The sequence below is a fragment of the Perca fluviatilis genome, chromosome 17 (genome assembly GCF_010015445.1).
Source record: "Perca fluviatilis chromosome 17, GENO_Pfluv_1.0, whole genome shotgun sequence".
NCBI lineage: Eukaryota > Metazoa > Chordata > Actinopteri > Perciformes > Percidae > Perca > Perca fluviatilis.
Genome location: NC_053128.1, coordinates 20,740,160 through 20,761,655, shown reverse-complemented (window position 1 = coordinate 20,761,655; position 21,496 = coordinate 20,740,160). Strand labels below are relative to the sequence as shown.

At 38.9% G+C, this 21,496-nt stretch overlaps 1 protein-coding gene across 3 annotated transcripts in view; it reads left to right on the top strand.

The window, feature by feature from the left end:
• The window catches only part of LOC120545374 (astrotactin-2-like), a 298,446-nt gene that overhangs the window by 175,436 nt on the left and 101,514 nt on the right, over window positions 1–21,496 (top strand). For 2 of the 3 annotated variants that reach the window (XM_039779627.1, XM_039779628.1), the window contains one exon: window positions 18,535–18,685. In XM_039779627.1, the coding sequence (XP_039635561.1) occupies window positions 18,535–18,685 (151 nt within the window). Of the gene's footprint in view, window positions 1–4,860; window positions 4,973–18,534; window positions 18,686–21,496 lie in introns of those variants that run through there. The other variant, XM_039779629.1, reaches the window with a different exon arrangement.

The window sequence follows — 21,496 nt, the reverse complement described above, 5'->3', positions numbered from 1 at the left end:
GGATTTCAGGACAGCTCTAGATTAATTAGCAAAGGTATGTCACTTACTTTGAAAGAGGGTTGTGATAAGTGATGGTGAGCTAAGAATGAAGACGTGTTTTAAAGCAACAACAGTTTATAGCCGTACATCTGCTACATATTGATTTGATCAGATTCAGAATGGTTATGACAAAAAATTACTGTCTCTTCATTTAGCTAGCACATAAAGCAATTACTTTAACACAATTATTTCTTTTGTGCTTTTACTTTGTCTTGACTATCACTCAAGTGCCACCGTTATTGTGTGATGAATTTACCTTGGTGGGTTCCATCATAAATGCAGGTGCAAGTTGAGCCCTTCAGCAAGAACTTAGCTTTTGTTTACTTTATAGCAGAGGAGCTCCATTTGGGTTACAGCAAGCTAAGCTATTCATCAGTGGAAGGACAGGCATTCATGAAAGTAGTGAGCATGTCTGCGGTTGTCACGTCCTGAAATTAAACCAAGAGTCTTATTAAAATACACTTTGTTCTGTCTCACTATGTGAGCTCCATTTAGAGATTAGGCATTAAGAATATCTTATTTAGTATTGGTAACTTCAAGTGAGATATTATATCTGACACTTTATAGCAACATGACATATTACATATTAACCATTGTAATAGATAGAAACAAACACAACTTTATTGTCTACTAATGTGAGTTGAACTGCTGAGAGATTAATCATTCCTAAAAGACATCACAGCAGAAAATAAATAAGAACTTTGGGAACATGACTGATTAAAAGCCCACTTTAATTGGAATAATAAGTTAATAATCTGTATGTGGTTAATGATAAGTTCCTGTAACATAGGAGGGTCTGTCAGATTGTCATGCATAATGCAGACAACTCATTATCCAAAGCATTTTTGTCGACCAAAGTCCCATGGGACTTTATGGAGTTTCTGGCAGATGCACTTCCCCAAAGTGTTTATGCAGACATTGATGTAATCAGTCACTCATGATAGACATGTTGATGCGGGAAGTGGTGAAATGCACTGTAGCTATAGCACTTTAAAGGATGCAAATCTATTTCACTTCTGCCCATCGGCTCACTGACACTAAAATGTCTTCTATATGAAAAAGCGTCAAGGTAAGTGTTTGCTTAACCAAGCTCAGCTTTCAACTGAAGATGTTTTGTTTCTTGGGATCAACATCACCCAACCTCACATCAATTAGGCTCCTTTAATAAGCTTTTTAAATAGACTTGATTTAGAATTGCTTGGTATGTTTAGTTTTTTCAAAGAAAAAGGCCTCTATATTTTAACGAGCTTACAACATTTGACCAAAATCAGACACACAAAAAAAGACATTCCCCCAGTTTCCTGTAGTTGTATCTAGCCATGGTAAGTTCAGTTTCATTTCTCCAGTGGAGTTAAATGGAATTGTATGTATTTGTGGTGCTCAAAGCATGAATATTACTTTTGGTTAGTCTTTGAAAAAATCCACATACCTTGCTTTTTGCTGTTTTCAATGAGAACTATTTTCTCCTGGAATTACTTTTTTTATGTTTTTATGCAGCCATTGCATTACAACATTCATATCAAGAATTGCTGGTTCTTGATGGTTATGCAAATAAGGCCAAGATGGACATTGTTGTCTCAAATAAGCAGAGTTAAGGTCAACCTTGTTCACAGGTATTCTTGTTTTTTTCAGGTTACTTTTTTATTCATCTAAGGAAAATTAATTATGGTTTTGGATACATTTAAAATACAGGCTGTTGTGTGCTGCGTACATCCTGACTGCCTTAACCGGTGTATGCAAATTTCAGTGCCCTGCTCCACAGGGGTGATTGTGCAGAGCTTATTAGAGGGTAAGACCTGTGTGAAATAGAATTAAGTGCTTCCCTGATTTCACTCACTTTGACTACATACCTTCTTGGTAATGCCCTCTTGACACACAGTATTAACCTGCTTGATTAAAGGTTACCTAAAATAGCTTGTTCAACTATTTAGCTGTAACAGAATAGTTAAAATGCTGCCACATATAAAATCACAGCCGACTATAAAGCCAAGCTATATCTGAAAGATTTGCTCCCTTTATTCTCATTATATTTACACGTTAATGACTTTACTACTGTAACATAGTCCCTGACATTTAAATCCAGACATTGTAGAGGAAGATAAATTCCGGTGAATTTCCATACTATATGGCGTATTTAAATACAGGAAACATAAAAGGGATAAAATAGGTCATAATAATAAAAGCAGAGAGTTCAGTACTTAGCTCTGGTTTATTATTGCTTGTATAAAAGGGATTATTTACGAATGGAGACAGTCAGTACATATATTATGTACATACCACACTTAATTAATCAGTAAATCAAGAGTCATACATTATTTAATTTGTCTCTTTGCATTTATTCAAGTGGTTAATGCAACCACATGAAGCAAAACACTCACACTGGATTAGCCTTCAGTAAATACTTGCCTTGACAGTAAAGTTAGCATTCACACACTTCATAAGGTTTTCATTTAACAGCAGAACCCTGAACAGAATAAAACATAACATATGTTGTAGTTTTTTGCTGTATTCAGTGTTCTGTCTGGTTAACTGATCAATAGCAGTGCCAATGTTGGAAGTCAGGCTGAGCCTTTTTCTTTTCATAGGTCACTGAGAAACAACGAGACATTGTATATGCTGGACCTCCAAGCCAGTATTAAAATATGTGTAATTTAAACTAACCTTGCACTTGTACTATATAAAAAAAATTCTGTTTCTGTCTACAACTGTAAATCGGAGAAGTTGAGCTTTGATTAATTCTGTATCTGTGTAGTCTTTTGCCAAACATCTTAATTTATCAAATTGTCATATTTTAAGAATTAGTTCTCTGACTCACTGTCCCATTAGCCATGATTGAAGTTGAATTGTATCTAATAGTAGCTTTGCATGGCTGCTGCTTCATGTTGAGCCAAAGCCAATGTTTCAACAAACATTTCATGAACATCACCGAATACAAGAATTCAGCCACTCTAAACTGTGCTCCAAGACTAGTATTTCTGTCGATAAGGAACTGTTAATAATCCAGTAGCCGCTCACACCCCATACTGGTGAGTAATGACCTCACTCACCGTGATCAAGTGAACCATTAAAATGTGCCAGTGCCAGTGACCCAATGCAACTGCAAGAAGTTGACACCATGAAAACATTAAGTACATACATTTCTCTTACTCCTAATCTCCATCAAAACATGTTTTACAACTCAAAGAATTTATGTATCAGTATTTATTTTATCATTTATGGTTACCTTTTTTACCCACTTGAATTTGCCTCAGTGATTACAGCAAGCTTAAAGAAAATGCACTCTATTCAATGACGAAAGTGCTTGATGAGAGTCAGCATATTTGTAGGGAGCTGGTACAAGAGCATTAATCAAGTGCAGGGGCAGACCAATAACGGGCTCCGTAATCATGCTGGAGCAGCGCTCTAACTTTGGGCAGCATTGCCTGGTCATTCATCATCTGGAAAAGCAAGAGGCAGAGAGGGAGATTAATAACAAGAACATTAGTCAGTGTTTAGATGCAACCAATGTGCTTCTGGGTCAAGCAACAGTCACAGTGCCAATAGAGATGATCGTGATTCGCTAATAATTTGGAAAAGAAATATTATCAGGATATGCTGTTGATTTTGATAACCAAATAAAGTGCATTACTCTTCCATACACCTCTATGGATCAGTTACCTCCTGTTAATTAAACAATGAGAGGTAAACTTTGCTGAATCCTTCTAGCGCTCTATACCATATGTTGTGCAACATTATAAGACACATTCCAATAGCCTTGTTTTTTTCTGTTTTCTTCAGCATTTGTTTTCCCATTTTACCTTCTTCTGGACTGTCTTGCAACAGGGATCTTGGAAATTGATTGTTTTTTTTTCATCTTCAACTCAATATCCCCTCTATCCAGGAGAAGAGCCTGTTAGCATGCACCTCACAGCTGAGGCAACCCATTATTTGTGTCTGCCTCACCTTCCCCACCCTGTTTTCCTCTGAATTAAGGAGTCATTTGTCAATGCTTTGAGTGCCTGCCAGAAATAACTGATGCACAGAATGCCATGTGTTGCCTGTCTAATTCAGAAAAAATTTAGTTGCCAAATAAAGAGAAGAAGAATAAGACATGGGAGACCAAGACAGAGAATGAACTTTCAATATTCAGGGTGACTGATGCTTCATCTGTGACTCTGGAGAGTGCATCCCACAGTTTAGCTGTTTTTGATACCCTCCCCTCCCCCTTAATGCACAGTGCCCTGCAAAGATACTTGAGGAGGATTGGGTCTAGTGGATCGGGATCCGTTGAGAAAGGGCAAGTCTTTACAGACTTGTGTGTAAGAAACATGCTATGAAGATTATCCTCACAAATACTACAGTTTTTGCAAACAGATTATATACAGACAAATCAACCCAAGCAGATAATGGGCACAATCAGCAAGAGTGTGCTAATTATCTGTGACTCATCGCTTAACAACACTTTCAATCCTTATTAGTTATTTAAAATAGGTGTCCTAAAATCAAGAATGATTCAGAAATTGCAGAATGGAGTTGGTGCTTATAACATAAAGCGTGCCCTATACTTAACCTGCATTTATCTAGATTTAGAATAAATATGCACACTTTGTTGAATACACTCAAGTTCACCTATGCCTAGTGTTAAGCTCCCATGTCTCAAATTTAGGTGTATAGTTTTTGTAGCTGTGGCGTGACAGCTTACCAGCCATTGTTGCCTAGCAACCAAAACGTGCATATGCGCAAACAACAGTAATAGTTTTTCTCTCTACATTACGCAGCCACATTATGGTGACCCTTTCATCCCCAGGGATAAAGTCCAACTGTGCAGCAGCCAGGCGGTGATTTATCAGTAGTCCCACAACTGCCTGGCACATCTCGCCATGGACAATTCCTGAGTAGGAGAGTCCTCCGTCTATCAAGGAGTTTGGTTCCAGAGCCAAAGCTGTGCATAGAGGTGAGCCCAACTGCATTTTGTTGGTACCTTTTGACTCCACGCACCAAATTGGCCACCTTCCACAAAAAGTGATTACATCCCATGTTCTAAGGGCAAGTTTCCATTGCTGAGGTCCACACTGACTAAATCTGTTCCACCCCTGGCCTTTGCCCAGGAGGTTTTCCACTCATCTCTACCTTTTGGCTTGCATGGTCCTTGGCTCTGGAACAGTTAACCAGCTTGTTTGCCCCAAGAAAATATAATTCAGTTCCAGTACACTAGGGAAATCTGTTTCTCTTTTTTGGCAGAAAGTTGAACACATTGAATGTGGGCATCACCTCTTTCCAGTTTTTGATATTATTAAAGGCGCGTATTCTTTAGAATGTCCAGTTTGGTGATGATATGGCGGCATTTCCACTGTATTTGGATGATGCTGTCTTTCCTGCTCCATTGCTCTATGATCTTTGACATCGAAGAGCTTGCAGCTGAATGTGACAATGTGACACATCAATACCCCAAAGTCTAAGGCCCACTGGGTATGGCCTGAACCACCCAGGAGGAGAGAGCAGCAGTTTTAAATTGCAAATGTATTGGGGTCTTACTATAAGTGTAGTATCAGATGGTGGTTGTGAAAAAAGAGTGGAGACATGAGGCAAATATCTTGATTTTCTACATAGCCTTTTCCTGACCACAGACCTGAGCATTGGTTTGTGACCAAGAGAATTAAACTGAGAATATAACCGGTTGGGTCCTCCACAAAGCGGCCTGCCTCACTCTGCATGATTGGTTAGATGTTAGTTGAAGGATCAGAAATCAAAAAAGACATTGGTTTTAGGCTACTACTCCTCCACATTGAGACAGTTGAGGTGTTTCAGGATTCTACCATATTAAGAATGACCCCGTCTGTCTTTTTTGGAAGTGTACAACAACTGATGACCTCTGATGACGGATGGTAGACTCAGGATGACTTCATCTGTCATAACTAAATCCATTTTGTGAACTGAGCAAAGGGATATGTATTTCTTGTAGCTGAACTGTTTCATGAGAACATTTTACAAAAAAATTATTACGGCTTAAGATTATAATCAGGAGAGACTTTATTTAGACTGAACATTTATTAAATGGTGACCAATAAAGTTAGAATTATATAGAGTCTTTGGCGATTAGACCCCATCGAGAGATAGTATATTTATGGGGGGTAGTGATGCCATGGTTATTACAGCAAGAATATATCCCCAGAGTGTAGACTGGATTATGGGATGTGGAGCAGGACTGGGCACTGGATGTGATGAAGACTGGAGGTGAATGAGGTGGCGGAGGGTTGCATTGATTCATCTGAAATAATTGACAGCAGCAGAGAGAACAGATATTTAAAGTTTGATAGCAACGATATGATTGGCTTAGGGAAATTGTGGCAAAATCTCGTTGGCCCACAGTTGGCTGATACAGTAGATGCTGGACAAAGAGAGACAGAGAGATTTGTAAATGAATGAAAGCATAAAGAGAGTCTACCTAGTATGAAAGGGCGAAAATCTGCATAGGGAGATTGGTCAGGGTGGAGGATGGGTAAAACACAGGACTTTTACCCAGAAGAGCGGGGATCGCGCCCCGCGTGTGACTTTGTGTCCCGCATGAGATGTTTTCTTTCCACGTTTATTGTTTTCCTAAACCCAACCCCGTTCTTTTCCTAAACCCAATCAGTTCTTCTTTTCCTAAACCCGACCCGCGTGTGATGTTCCTAAACCCAACCGTAGCCTCACAATAACACGTAGCCTTGTGATAGCACAGTGTTTAAATACATAAATATGAGATATCCGTCAGCGATTTTGAGGTTAATTTCCCACCCTGTTTACAAGTGCTGTTTATTTGGCCTTAAGAACATCAATATTAAAGCATAATGGGTCTGGCATAACCACATCATCATGTTCTATTAGGGACCATGAAACATTTCTTAGTCCGCTGCAAACAGAAAGCAACACTTTTTTTTATTTTTTTATTTTTTTTAAAGAACGTTTTGGCCATTTTAGGCCTTTATTTTGTATAGGACAGCTGAAGACTTGAAAAGGGAGAGAGAAGGGGAATGCGTCGAGGAGTAAACCTCTATATATGGGCGTCTGCTCTATGAGGTAAGATACCCAGGCGCCCCAGAAAGCGACACTTTTTTAATTATAATTATTTTTAAATATTGTATTATCTGTAATATTATCATTCTCCAGACTAATAGTATTGTTTAAACAAAGGGTTGTTATAATTGAAATATTGTAATTGTATATAATACTGTTGATATGTCACACTCCCTCTTGTGGTCAACAGACTAAAAGCATTTCAAAATGCATTTTTCTCTTTTTAGTTGATGTCATTCATATCCACATTTGAATGAATACTCAATCCAGAAGAACCATAGCCATAGTTAATTAGGTGGCCATAATAACGCAGAGTGCAAATAGTCAGAAGGCTACAGTACCATATACTTAGATTACAAAAACAAACAAAACAAAAAACAAACTCCTGCTCCATTAATCAAATAAAAGAATATCCACATTTTGGAGTGATGGGTTACTTCTCTGGCCTCTTTTGGGAGACATTTATTTATATATATATATATATATATATATATATATATATATATATATATATATATATATATATATATATATATATTCAGAGTGTGTGACAGTGAGTGATTTGCTATCCGCACAGCACTGTCAGGAAAGAATTGATTTTGCAAAGGGGACCGTTTCTATGTGCTGTCAGTGAGCGGTAATACTTCACCGCTCACACAAGGAAGATGTGCCAATTATGGGCTGATGTACCATAAATCTAACATGAAAACCAAATAAGTAAAATAAAGAAACCCTTTGCTGAAAACAGCGTGAGGTTTTAAATACCATTAAAATGCTGATCACACATGGTCAGACACACTGTGAAACAGAAACAAATATTTGTTGTCATTGAAAAGGGTGGTAGGTGTCTGCCTACAGCAATACATCCCTGATTATATTAATAAGATATTAATTTTGAAGGTTTTTTGTCAATGCTCTGTACAGAGCATTCCAACCTTTTTTGATGAATGTTAATTCTTTGATTTTCATCTTTGTCTAAAGCACATAACAAGGTCACTTGACAAAAACTTTTCAAGAAACTTTGCAAAATACATGGCATTGTTATAGTAACTTTTTTAACATTTCAATCAAATTAACAGCAAAATCAATATGTCAAGTGGCACTACCATTGCTACATAAGCACCCAATTACACAGAGACAAAGGGCCCTATTGGCGTGAAGCGCATGACGCATGTGCGTTTAGGGCGTGTCCAAATCCACTTCTGCTAGTTTGACGGCGGAAAAAAGGGTCCATGCGCCAGGTGCATGGTTCAAAAGGATTGTACTTAGTGTCTTCATTAATTCATAGGTGTGTTTTGGGCATAACATGCAATAAACCAATCAGTGTCATCTCCCATTCCCTTTAAAAGCTAGGCGCGTTTGTACATTGGCGTATTGCTATTATGATGGCTGATTTGCACCGTAATAGTTTTATTTGTAATATTCCCTGTGTGTGTAACAAGCATAGTGTGCACAAGCCTAGGCGCATTTTATTAATTTGCTGTTAAAATAACAATGAAATGCTGCGCTGTTGACTTTAGACCAGGTTTATGTCACTTCCCGCTGCCTCAAGATAGCAATACGCCAATAATTAGTCCCTCCAGAAAAACTTGATTATGTGATTGCATAATTCAATGCATAATCAGCCAAAGTCCGCATATTTATGCGGGGGCCACATTTTTTCAAATACGCCGCACTTTTGCTGCATAAATTGACGATTTCCACGCAAAATATGCAGGGCTTGCATGATTTCATAATCACCGCATTTTCGTTGCAAAAAAGGCACATATATCTTAGCAGAAAGTTGAAAAATGTTGCGTTTACTTCACACAAGAGCAACCATTTTCCACTGTTGCCATGGGAACGTTATGAAGTAATAATAACGTAATTACGCGACGTGAACATCATGGAAAAGCAGGGTGTTGGGGCAATCACTTTTTTTTCTCTTTTTCATCAAACTGCAGTATTTGCAAGTTCCCGCTATTTTTGCAAGTTCCCGCAATTTCATCGCATAAAATTGCATAAATATCCCGCATATTCCATCGCATTTTTTAAGAAAAAATGCTGCATAATCAAGGATTTTTGTCCGCAACAATCACAAAAAAACTTTCTGGAAGGACACACCTGTAAGACTTCCTGAACACACCTGTAAGACCATGGGCGCAAAGATGGGCACAGATACATTTGCTATTTAAACGACGCGGCCGCTGGACGGGAAATTGACAACTGCGTCGGTCTTAAACTAGCAAAGACACTTGCGTCGGGCTTTGTGCTGTGCTGCACCGAGTGCAAGATAGGGCCCATAGACATGCAAGGACAGTGACAATACTACAAAATCCTCCTCGCTCAGCAGGCTATCTGTCTTCCCATCATTCAATATCTTGTTGCTGTTTGTAGAGTCGAGTCACCATCACAACACACTGTGGTCCCTGCGGCCCCATTGTAAGAGACAGTGCTTTTATTTTGTTGCAAAGAAAAACACAGGGGTTGCTTACCCCTTCGTTCACTTTGACAGCAGGCATGCAGAGCTCAGTGTATGGGCATGGCTGAGCATGCTGAAATGAAGCCAGCAGCTGACCTGTACAGCATTGTTCAAGCTGACATTTCTTAGAAGAAAGCACATAGTTCCAGCATTCCTCCTTTGTTTGTAATGATTTATTTCAAACTGAAGTGGCCCTGGCAGTGGCAGACTGACACTTGCTTGCTTACTTGCTTGCTTTCTTGCTTATGGTTGTCCATTGTGTCCGATGATGACCATCTTCTTCTTCATTTGTGAGATTTTGGGTGACTGTATAGGCCAATTCTGGAAGCACAGCTGCGGTTGCAGACAGAGCATATGTAGACTGGGTTTAGTGTGGATGGGACATACCTTCCTAGTATGCCTTTTTGCCTGCTTCATCTCACGATGTTGCCCTTTGCACAGCAAGACCTCAGATGGTACAGTAGGATGCTAGATCTTCTACCTGTGACACCTCTTCAGTGAGGCTTTGATTTGGTCCTTAAACCCTAACACACACACACACACACACACACTGTACTAAAATCAATAGATCTCTAACCATACTTAATCCCAGTCTGATAAAACTTGCTAAAAGATTTCCGGCTACAAGGATGGCAATGCCGGTCCCTTCGGTCTAGCCACCACTCTGATCTGGACTGAAATAACTGAAATAAAAAATGTCACTCAAAAACTATTGCCATGATGATGATAAACATACTTGCTAAACATTTGCATGTTAACATTGTCATTTTTAGCATGTTAGCATGCTGGCGTTAGCATTGAGTTTAATGTGCAGCCTCCCAGAGCCACTAGCGTGTGTGTAGACTCTTAATGTTGTTATAAATCCAATGCTAATTTCTGTATAAATATACAATAAATGTAATTTTAATGTATATCATATATATATATATATATATATATATATATATATATATATATATATATATATATGTATATATGTGTATATATATATATGTATGTGTATATATGTGTATATATATATATGTATGTGTATATATGTGTATATATATATATGTATGTGTATATATGTGTATATATATATATGTATGTATATATATGTGTATATATATGTATGTATATATATGTGTATATATATATGTATGTATATATATGTGTATATATATATATATGTATATATGTGTATATATATATATATATGTATGTATATATATGTGTATATATATATGTATATGTATATATGTGTATATATATATATATATATATATATATTTGTGTGTGTATATATATATATATATATATATATATATATATATATATGTGTGTGTGTGTGTGTGTGTGTGTGTGTGTGTGTGTGTGTGTGTGTGTGTGTGTGTAAATACAGGTAAATCTAGCCCTCTATGGAGTTCAACAAATAAAAAAACATGCTATCCTATATGTCGGAAACAAAATTAAATACATAAATAAAACTGAGTTAAATGACTGAGGAATAAAGAAGATAATTGAATTGTATCTCGTATTGCTTGCGTTTGTGTTTGAGTGTGTATGCATGCATTTGTCTGTGCTTTTCCTTTTTTTCTCTTCTGCTGTCTCCTTCAACATTGCCAGCTAGGGCAGACCTAGATGCCTTGGCCTTGGATGAGTCCTGAGAGATTATCGATACAGAGTGATGATTCCATAGGCTCTGGATCAACACCCTGACAAACATGTCCAATTAATGCCAATATGCCACCAATTAGCCCCACAGACATGAACCAGCCGGACGGAGCATTAGGGCCACATCAAGGGGGAAAAAATTAAGGAGGAAGATTTTTTATTTTTTTTGCATTTCGAGAATAATGTCGAAAAAAAAGTTGAAATGCTGAGAATAAAGTCAACATGACGAGAATAAAGTTGAAAATACCATTTTGAGAATAAAGTCGACATGTCGAGGAAAAACTTGATATTTCAAGAATCAAGTTGGACTTTTGAGAATAAACCAAACTACTAGTCTTCTACAAAATGCTTTGTGAAGGCCTATATGAACTCAGAATCGGTTTTAATAACAAGGAAATTCTTTCTCTTTTAGTGCATAAACACAGTATGGTGATAAGTATTAGGACTTTGAAGAGATTGTGCCAAAAATTGCGTCTGTTCAGAAGGAGAAACCACACAAACGAGGAGGTGGCTGTATTCCTGCAAACTGAAATAGCTTGTAATGGACAGATGCAAGGGTATCGATGGTTACACCTACGTGCAATACAGAGAGGATATGTTGTATCGCAAGATACAATAAGACAATTGATCAAATTGCTTGATCCGGAAGGAGTGGAGCTCAGGCGAGGATGTAACTCATAGCCTATCTATGATGTTGCCTACATGGCAGCTTGCATGGTGGACAGTCGCTCTAATGTGATTAAGTGATAAAGGAGATGAATTTATTCTCGTCATTTCAACTTTAATCTTGACATTTTGACATTATTCTCGAAATGGTAGTTCAACTTTATTCTCGAAATGGTAGTTCAACTTTATTCTCGTCATGTTGACTTTATTCTCGACATTTCGACTTTATTTTCGAAATGGTATTTCGACTTTATTCTCGTCATGTTGACTTTATTCTCGCCATTTCGACTTTATTCTCGCCATTTCGACTTAATTCTCAGCATTTTGACTTTATTCTCGAAATGCAAAATAAATAATTTTTTTCCCATTGATGTGGCCCTAATGCTCTGTCGTATGAACCCCTGCATGTGTCACTCCAGTAAAACTTCTATTGCAGGTTTCTTTCACACCTGAGCAGTTTGGTCAGTTTTAACCAAATCCTGGAGCATTTTGTGGGAAGCAAACTCTGGTCTTGGTTTACTTCCAAGTGCACTTGAGTTCTGTTCCCTGTAGGTAAGAATGAAATCCAACCCAAATATAGGAAGTGTACCAAAAAGTAGTGCATTTACTAGTGTTGGATTCACGTAGGGTACAGATTTGATCATTGGCAAATTATCAAAAGATGTTTTATCAATATTAATAAAGTTATGAATATGGTTATTAATAACTGTATCAAATTGACAAACAATCAAAACGGGGCACCACCCTGCTTGTCAGGGACCAATAATCAAACTGTGGAACAGTCTCATTTCTGTAAAAATCCTTTAAAAGGAATTAAAGGAAGGGGTGATTTCGAGCGCGACCCGTTCGACCAGCAGTTATCACAACAAATACACAAATAATCACCAGCAACTGCTAATTAAGTATAATCGAATTTATTAACGTCACAATTATCAATAGCCAATCAATAATCCTTCAATAATAAAACGTATATACATTTTACAATATCACAACCAAACAAAGCAAAAACAAAAGCAGCATGTCTTGTAGACACGTCTGTGTATGTGTGTGTGTGTGTGTGTGTGTGTGTGTGTGTGTGCGTGTGCGTGTGCGTGTGTGAGTGTGTGTGAGAGAGAGTGAGTAAAAGGGGAGGGGCGGTGTCGAAATGTAGTTCTAGTACAAAAACAACTCCAAAAATGGCTACTCCTGTGAGCTGCACAAAACCATTTAGCCTCAAGAGGGCGGTAGTGGTGCTGGGTGCACGGAGAGGAAGAAGCCGAGGTGGGGTTTTCTAGGCAACGCGCACCTTTATACCATATGCTAAATCACCTATAAGCTCTATACAAATCCCACGTGGTTAAATTAGCAGCGTTAGCTCGGGAGCTACGTGGTTAGCTTATATGTCCGTGTGTGGGTTAGTAGAAAGAACAGAATAAAGGAGGAAAGGAAAAGAAACACTCTGATCTTAGTTATAGATAATGGCCAGCTCCCTCAGCCACCCAGGTCTGGACCCCACGTGTAGTTAGGACAGACTGAGACTTTTGATTTACCGAGGGAAACGGCCACTATAACCACTCTAGTGACTAACAGCTGATTCACCGCGATTATCTCGCGGACAGTAACTAAACTCCGTGAAAGGAGCGGTTTAGCAGGTAGCGCTTACGGTTTTAACCCAGCTACTTAACACAACAAAAATCAAACGGTATAATTATCAGTTATACATTCACAGCAACAGATTAATAACCAGATATGGCCAATACATGATTACAATCAGATCACATTAATGGCAAAGCGGTAGCGAACCCTTTTCTCATTAATAACAAACCAAAACGCACTAGCTAGTTCTAACATCTGCCCAGAACTGTGTAAAGCCTTACGGTGTGCGTTGTTCGTCAGTTAAAACTCTCGCCAGAGTTTAACGATCCGTTTCGTTCCAGAGCAGTGGACGAGACGTAATCCATGTCGACAAGCAAGAAACAGAACGCTGTCCTTTTCTTGAATCCAGGCTGATTAAACCCGCTGCAGATAGAGGAAATACCCGGTCAGTATTTCCTCGGATCCCCTTTTGTATATCAGACCGATATAAATTTGTCCCAGTTCAACTCGACCAGCGAGGTGATGCTGGCTAGCTAGTCCGGACTAGAGTGCTTCCTGTAGTGACTTGAGTCACCGTGGAAAAAAGCGAAGAAGCACAAATGCCGACAGCTTTTATCCTACCTCCGCCTCCTAGTGGCGGGGTGGTGCATTCAAAGACCCGACAGCCAATGGGAAAACGCAACCTTCTCACAGGTGTGAAGCAGTTCTTTGTCTCACCACCAGTCTGCCGTGCCCTCCACGTGTTGAATGTAGAATCTCCATCTTAGGGACTCTGCTTCCAAATAGCAGCCTGTAGGAGTTTGGTGAAACTGGCTTTGGGGTTCACATGTAGGCCAAGATCCTTTGTCTCTGCAGTCAGCTCAGTCTGAGCCAAATCACTGTTTAACCAGCTTCTTGGTCCCCAACACTAGTCTGCAATTTCTACTTTGCACACAATTTACAGACTTATATATGATTTAAGGGATAATAACTTTCAAATTCATAACCTTTTTTGCAGAGGTGTCAAAAGTATTCACATTCATTACTCAAGTAGAAGTATAGATACTAGGGTTTAAAAAGACTTCTGTAGAAGTTGAAGTATCAACTCAAGCTTTTTACTCAAGTAAAAGTGTAAAAGTACTGGTTTCAAAACTACTTAAAGTATAAAAGTAAAAGTAATGCCATTAAGGACAAAAGCTTGGCCTGCCCCACAGGGGCCTAATAGCGCGCTACCCCACCTCCACAAATTTTTTTTTTTCTAAAGGCCATAATGACTATAATAACGTTATATTAAAATCATACGTGCAAACTTAGAAGGGCTGAAAAAGGTGACACATCTTTTCTGTGTTTTTCAGACAACGGCTGCTACAGTCTGGTGTTACAATCCTCTCCAGTGAAATACAGACACACTTTTACACCGTTTAGCTGTCAGCATTTTAACCATGTTTACTCCAGCTGCTAGCTAACGGTAGGCTAACGTTACCTGCTGTCGAGTGTAGCTAGTGTTAACTCCGTCCCGGCGATATTTCAGTTCCGTATTAGCACCAGGTATGTGCAGGTGCGATGGATCACTACAAACCAGGCACGGTGCCAGGATTCCAGTTTTGGATGGGCCAGACCAATTGTGGGTGGGCCTTAAATTAAAAACGTTATCAAATCTCTGTTTAACCTAATACAAATGACTGACTAATATACTGTTATATATATTATATGTGCTTACATAATAAAGATTGTAATAGCTTGATGCTCTTTAAATATGTTGTTGCATTGTAAAAAGTTTCGGTGCAAAGGACGGACCTATCCGCGATTGCTCTCCTTGGTTCTGACCAAAAGAAGAGCGCTTTGGAATCTGGGCCAAATGTGGGCGGAGCTAAACGTTTGACTCCGTGGGTGCGCCATCTGGTGGCGGCCATCAGGCAGCACATTCTCAAATGTCAATGCAACACCTTTATAATATAATATATATAGATATATAGATTATAATAAATAATGCTATTTGAATTGTAAAAAGGAAAAAAGAACGGGTTGGGTTTAGGAAAAGAAGAACGGGGAAAGCAAACATGACTCGAGGGAAATTAGCCCTGGTCTCTGGGGAACGCCAGACAACAACTGACGGTTGTTAAGGCAGAGGCGGAGTGGCAATCGGGAAAGTCTGGACGGACTAACCTGCCGGCTGCCTGCCCATGGACGGACGCTGCCTGCCCATGGACGGACGCTGCCTGCCCGCGGACGGACGCTGCCTGCCCATGGACGGACGCTGCCTGCCCATGGACGGACGCTGCCTGCCCGTGGATGGATGCTACCTGCCCGCGGACGGAAGCTACCTGCCTGTGGACGGACGCTGCCTGCCCGCGGACGGACGCTGCCTGCCGGCCGGTGGTCTACAGAATTTCCCGGAAGATGTTTTGGTTCCACTCCGCCGCTGGGTTAAGGAAAAGGATAACGGGGAAAGCAAACGTAATTCGCGGGAAACAAGCCCATGTCTCTGGGGGACACCAACAACGGACGGTTGGGTTAAGAAAAACAACAACGGGAAAAGCAAACTCCACTCGCGGGAAAAGATCTCCGGTCAGCTTGAAGTCCTGTGTTTTCCCCTCAGACCTGGCTCTGCCAATTGCTATTTGGCAAGTGGGCGGAGTCAAACGTTTAGCTCCACCCACAGTGAGCCACTCCTCGATCTGCGTACTGCAGTCAGGGCTTACTCGTGCTATAGCGCATCTCTCCTAACCTAAGGGCGCTGACACATTAACCCGATAATATAGACTATAGAGTCTATAGTCTAAGAATCTAATATTTCCCCAAAACATAGTTTAGTTTCACAATTTCACAATTCTATTTAATTGTTTTAAGTTTTCAACAATACAGATCAACAACACTGCCCGACAGTTTCAATCAATACTCGGCCACAGAACTTGTTCATTGACAACGTAAAACAAGACTCATGTTATTTCCTACCGAGACAAACTGTTACTTTAGTGTGATGATTCATGTTATAAACATGTTTTATAAAAATAAATACATCACTTTAACAAGCCCTAAAGCATCATTGGCCATAACAAGAGAAAAGAGGGAAAAACAATTTGACAACAGTAACAAGCTGTTATAGAAACAGCAGCTATGTAGCGAGTGATGAATCGATTATTTTAATCCATATATCTCATATAACGACATAATACAATACAGGCAGAGTAGCCTTCACATACCTTACTGTTATCATCTGTCAGTCCTACACAATTAAACTCGCTAAAGCAGAAGAAGCGACCAGATACTTTAGCACTAGTTGAGTTGCGGGCTCATCCACGGAAGACAGATCCACAGGGCTATATCATCCACTCGCGAGTCAGAGACAGAGGCACTAGCACCGGCCCTGGTCACGCTAACCGCGCTAGCATCGTGGGGTGGCAGAGACAAAGATGTGCTAGGTGTTGTGGATCTCAGCTCTCGTTCATCTCCTGGTTGCAGTGATGACTCTGAGACCGCTCGTGCACGTTTAAGGTACCTAAACAACGACTGTTGCAACATTGTCCTTTACTGGAAATGATTTTCACACTTTCAGATCACTTGGAGCTAGCCTAGCATACCGACAAGCTACATCCGATCCCGAACCTCACTGTCTGCTGAACTTGCGCAGAAACATAAAAATAGACATGACCAGCTTTTTAAAATTGTTTTTGAAAACTAAACATTCAGACTATTTTAGCACAAATTATGAGATTATTTGCCAATTTTTAATTATTCTTCACCAAATTATAATATGTTAAAAAAAAAAATAATAAAGAAATTTGACCGTGCCTGGTATGAACCAATAGGGTATCGGAGTGGTATATGTTTCTCATCCAACCACAATCAAATTCACTCTATCCGGATTATATCTCTTTCCGGCCCGCCCTCTCCTTCACTTGCTGTCTTGTCAGGTGCTCATATTGTTCACCTTCTTTTAAAGGTCCCATGGCATGAAAATTTCACTTTGAGGTTTTTTAACATTAATATGCATTCCCCCAGCCTGCCTATGGTTCCCCAGTGGCTAGAAATGGCGATACGTGTAAACCGAGCCCTGGGTATCCTGCTCTGCCTTTGAGAAAATGAAAGCTCAGATGGGCCGATCTGCATCTTAGGTTACCTCCCCTTTCTCTGCTTTGCCCGCCCAGAGAATTTGGCCCACCCATAAGAGAGAGCAGTTGGTCAAGGCCACACTCCCATCCTCCACCTCAATAGCTACAGACACAGAAATGGCACATACTAAGAAAAGCTCATTGTGGGACTGGCTCTAGTGGCAGTATTTTTGCACCAAGGCTGAATTTTTGGAAAGAGACTTCAGATACAGTATTAGGGGACCACTAATGTCGCATCCAAAGAGCACCATGTCATGGGACCTTTAAAATATTAAAATCACAAAAGCAAAACCAGAAAACCTAGCACATTATAAATTTGGTGTTGCTCCATTATGTCTGAGACCAGAAGTGTCAGCCAAGTTTCACTTGGAATTTCTGTTTAATAGAACAGCGACCATTTTGAACGTGTGATTTGTTTACAAGGTTTGGTGTGTTTGACAAAGTGCAGTGTGAACACTAATGTTGCAACTTCACCCCCAAATCGCACCTAGTCTACCAAACTAGAGGTGTTAAAGCGCCTTTAAAGACTCTGTACACCTGGTACAGCACAACATAAGCCCTAGGGTACATCAGTTTTAAACTACTATTCGGGTGAGTTTAGTAGTGTTTGCCTTTGTGCTGCCAGTCACACAATGAAACTAAAGCTCACAGGAAAAGCTGTCATGTCAAAAGAAGTAATACTTTTCTGTATTTAATAACAGCTCTGTTATTGTTAGTGTTCATTCATCTACATTTTATTAATATTTTTGCCATTAAGCTGACTTTTATACCCTTTTACAAAGAACCAAAACATGACTTGCAAACATTTTAAGTAGTCATTAATTGTAGGTAAGAGCCACCAACAAACCATAATGTTGTCACATTATGTACAAGCATTGATGGCTTCTTAATTGCACTAACAAAGCAAGGTTATGAGGGATGTTCAGCTGCTCGAGCATTCTTTTCCACTTTCCATTGCTAGTAATTGTGTGTCTTTATTTACACTGTGAAATATTTTTTTTTCTTCCTTTCCAGGGAAGAGGCCATGATGTCCACTTACTTTGAGACAGTGGAGGACCTACTTGCATCTTTTGGGCCTGCCCGTGACTGTTCCAAAGATAACGGTGGTTGCAAGAAGAACTTCAAGTGTGTGACTGACAGACAGTTAGACTCATCCGGCTGCATGGTAAGTTTAAGCAGCTGGCATGTGCTGGTTTTACTTCTACTGTTGATGACATGCTGACATGAATATGTTGCTGTACATGGTAAGTGTCAACCAGGGTCGATCCAAGGTTAATTAAATTCACCTGTGTTTTTAAAAATGTTTGTTTACCATTTAATACTTGATTGGCTATAGTAGGTATAATATCTATAATGAATTAAGTATGCAGTAAATACATTCCTATTGGGAGTTAGATGTGCCTGTATTTTTATAGATTTGCATAGTAAAATATTATTCAAATTACATTTATTGTATATTCATACAAAAATAAGTATTGGATTTATAAACGTAATCTTAATATAAGATTAAGAGTCTACACACACGCTAGTAACTCTGTGAGGCTGTATTTAGAATGTTGACAACGTTAACATGCAAATGTTTAGCAGGTATGTTTATAATCATCATGGCAATAGTTTTTAAGTGGATAGTTTTTTAGATATTTCAGTCCAGATCAGAGTGGTGGACTGACCGAAGACATTGCCATTGGGATTGTGTGTGTGTGTGTGTGTGTGTGTGTGTGTGAGAGTGTGACACGTTTGCATGTGATAGACCTACTGATAAAAGGCCTAGCAGTTACACTTTTCATCTATCAGCCTGCTGTCAGCTGAACTGGTGCAGAGCTGGAGCAAACTAGCTAGCAGAGCTCAGAGGGTGTTGACAACCAATTGCAGACTAGAGCCACACTAGTAATGCCGCATTCAAGCCTTTAGTCTGAATAGATAAACAGAAGCTACAGATATGTAGTCTGGGCATGCTACCATTTATGCATTTCCCATGTATTGTAGCCATAACTGCATACCTGCACAGGTTTCGGGCACACTGAATAATTCAGAAATGAGGATTAAGAGGCCCGTAACAATAGACAATTGCCTCAAAACAGTTAATGAAACCAACAACAAGCTTAGTAGTTATTGCAGGACTTTGCAGCTAAAAGACTGCTTAAGTATTGAATATATTCTAAAATCAATTAATTAATTAACATAATCACATCTTTTTCTTTCCCAAGACAATGCCATTCATTAAATTTGCATGCCATCTGCTGTATCCTAATATGGCATTTGTGATATTTGCAAGCAATATATAATATTGTATGTGCTGTTTACAGCAATAATTAGTATGCTTTGGTGTTACTGTAGGCTCTTTAGTGTACATTATATATGGACACTATGGGTCCTATGGTTAGAAGCAGTTATTACTCACACTGCTGTAGTGTGTGGCCCTGTATTCATCGTACAGATACTCTGACAGAATGACACTGCCTTGCTTTAGTCTGGTTAAGGTATATGTGACACTCTTACAGTGACTTTTTACCCATTTGGAATTGAAGAAAAACACACAAATTGCTTTTTTGAAAACGATTAACAACACAAGGTGTAGCTGTTCACTGTGATGATTATGATGGGGCTGTTATTCACAATATAATATGGATCATCAAGGAACTGCTCATGTGACAACAGCAGCAAATTAGAAGCAGTGGATTTGTAATATGCTTCTTTGTATACTACAATTATGAGTAGAAAATGTATAACAAATACATACACGATACATTTATTAATGGAGCTGTCTTCATAGGTCCTTCTTTGATTCATAAACCCTAATTTGATTTTATATGTAACATTGTAAACAACAGTCCAAAAGAGCTTTTCTGCTGACATTTTTACAAGTACAGGGTGACTGGAAACTTCAGATGCCAGGCTTTTGACAGAATGGGGTGGGCCTGGGTTGTAAAGTAATTAAATTGATGAGCCATCTCAATTGCTGGAGGATGATTTTCTGGGTCATTAAGGGTTTGGACAGGGCTATAAATTGACTGGTCTTTTCATTGTTTGTGCCGACCAAAGACAAACAGGGTTAAGGCAATTTTCTTGTTTTACTTTCTTTTTTCTTATCTTTTAACATAAATATAAAAGGCCTCTAATCCAACAAAACCTTCTATTTACAATCTTCATGAAAGACTTTTGACACTAATCACAAATGATGAATAGCATTCCTGACACTGTTGTCCAGGTACTCCATACCATAGAAGACTTTGTACAATAAATTAAATACCAACATAGTGCTTACAACATTTTCAGCATTTTCTATACAGATAGTTATTCTGCCTCTGCAACTCATCCCCCTATGATTTACATCCTGCTGTGTTACCATGACGACAACTCCATATTAATAAGCCTGACTTATAATCCTCATCATTTATCAGAACCAAGACAGTTTCCACATTTGACATATAGTATTTAGTAGCTTGTTGCTTGTTGCTGACTAAGATATTTTTTGTCTACATACAGTGGTAATTGCCTCTTGCCCCATACTTGTTCACAGTATTTTCTTCATTTTGTTACTGATTATATGATAATACGTTATCATAACCCTAGATCTCTGCAGTTATTTGGTGTTCTTCTGCTGTGCCACCCGAGCACCCGCAATATGGATAATTAAAAAATATGCATGAACAGCGATGGTGCACCGTGTCACACTTTCCTGCATAGCAAAATTATTTCGGACTCCTCACTCCAGCTCATGCCTTGTTCTGTTTGTTCTGTGACATTTTAAAGGATGCAAAGCTTTAGTTTATTCTCCCAGTAAATAATTATGTACACACATGACATTTTTTTATGTTCTCACCAATTTTGTAAATGCAACATTTAAATAAAATCTGAATAAATGATTTTGTGAATCAAAAATGTAACTACTTCTATATGTTGAAATGTATTAAAACAATGTATTTCACATAGGGTTTGTTCTATTATTGTTAAAGGTGCAATATATGTAATATTG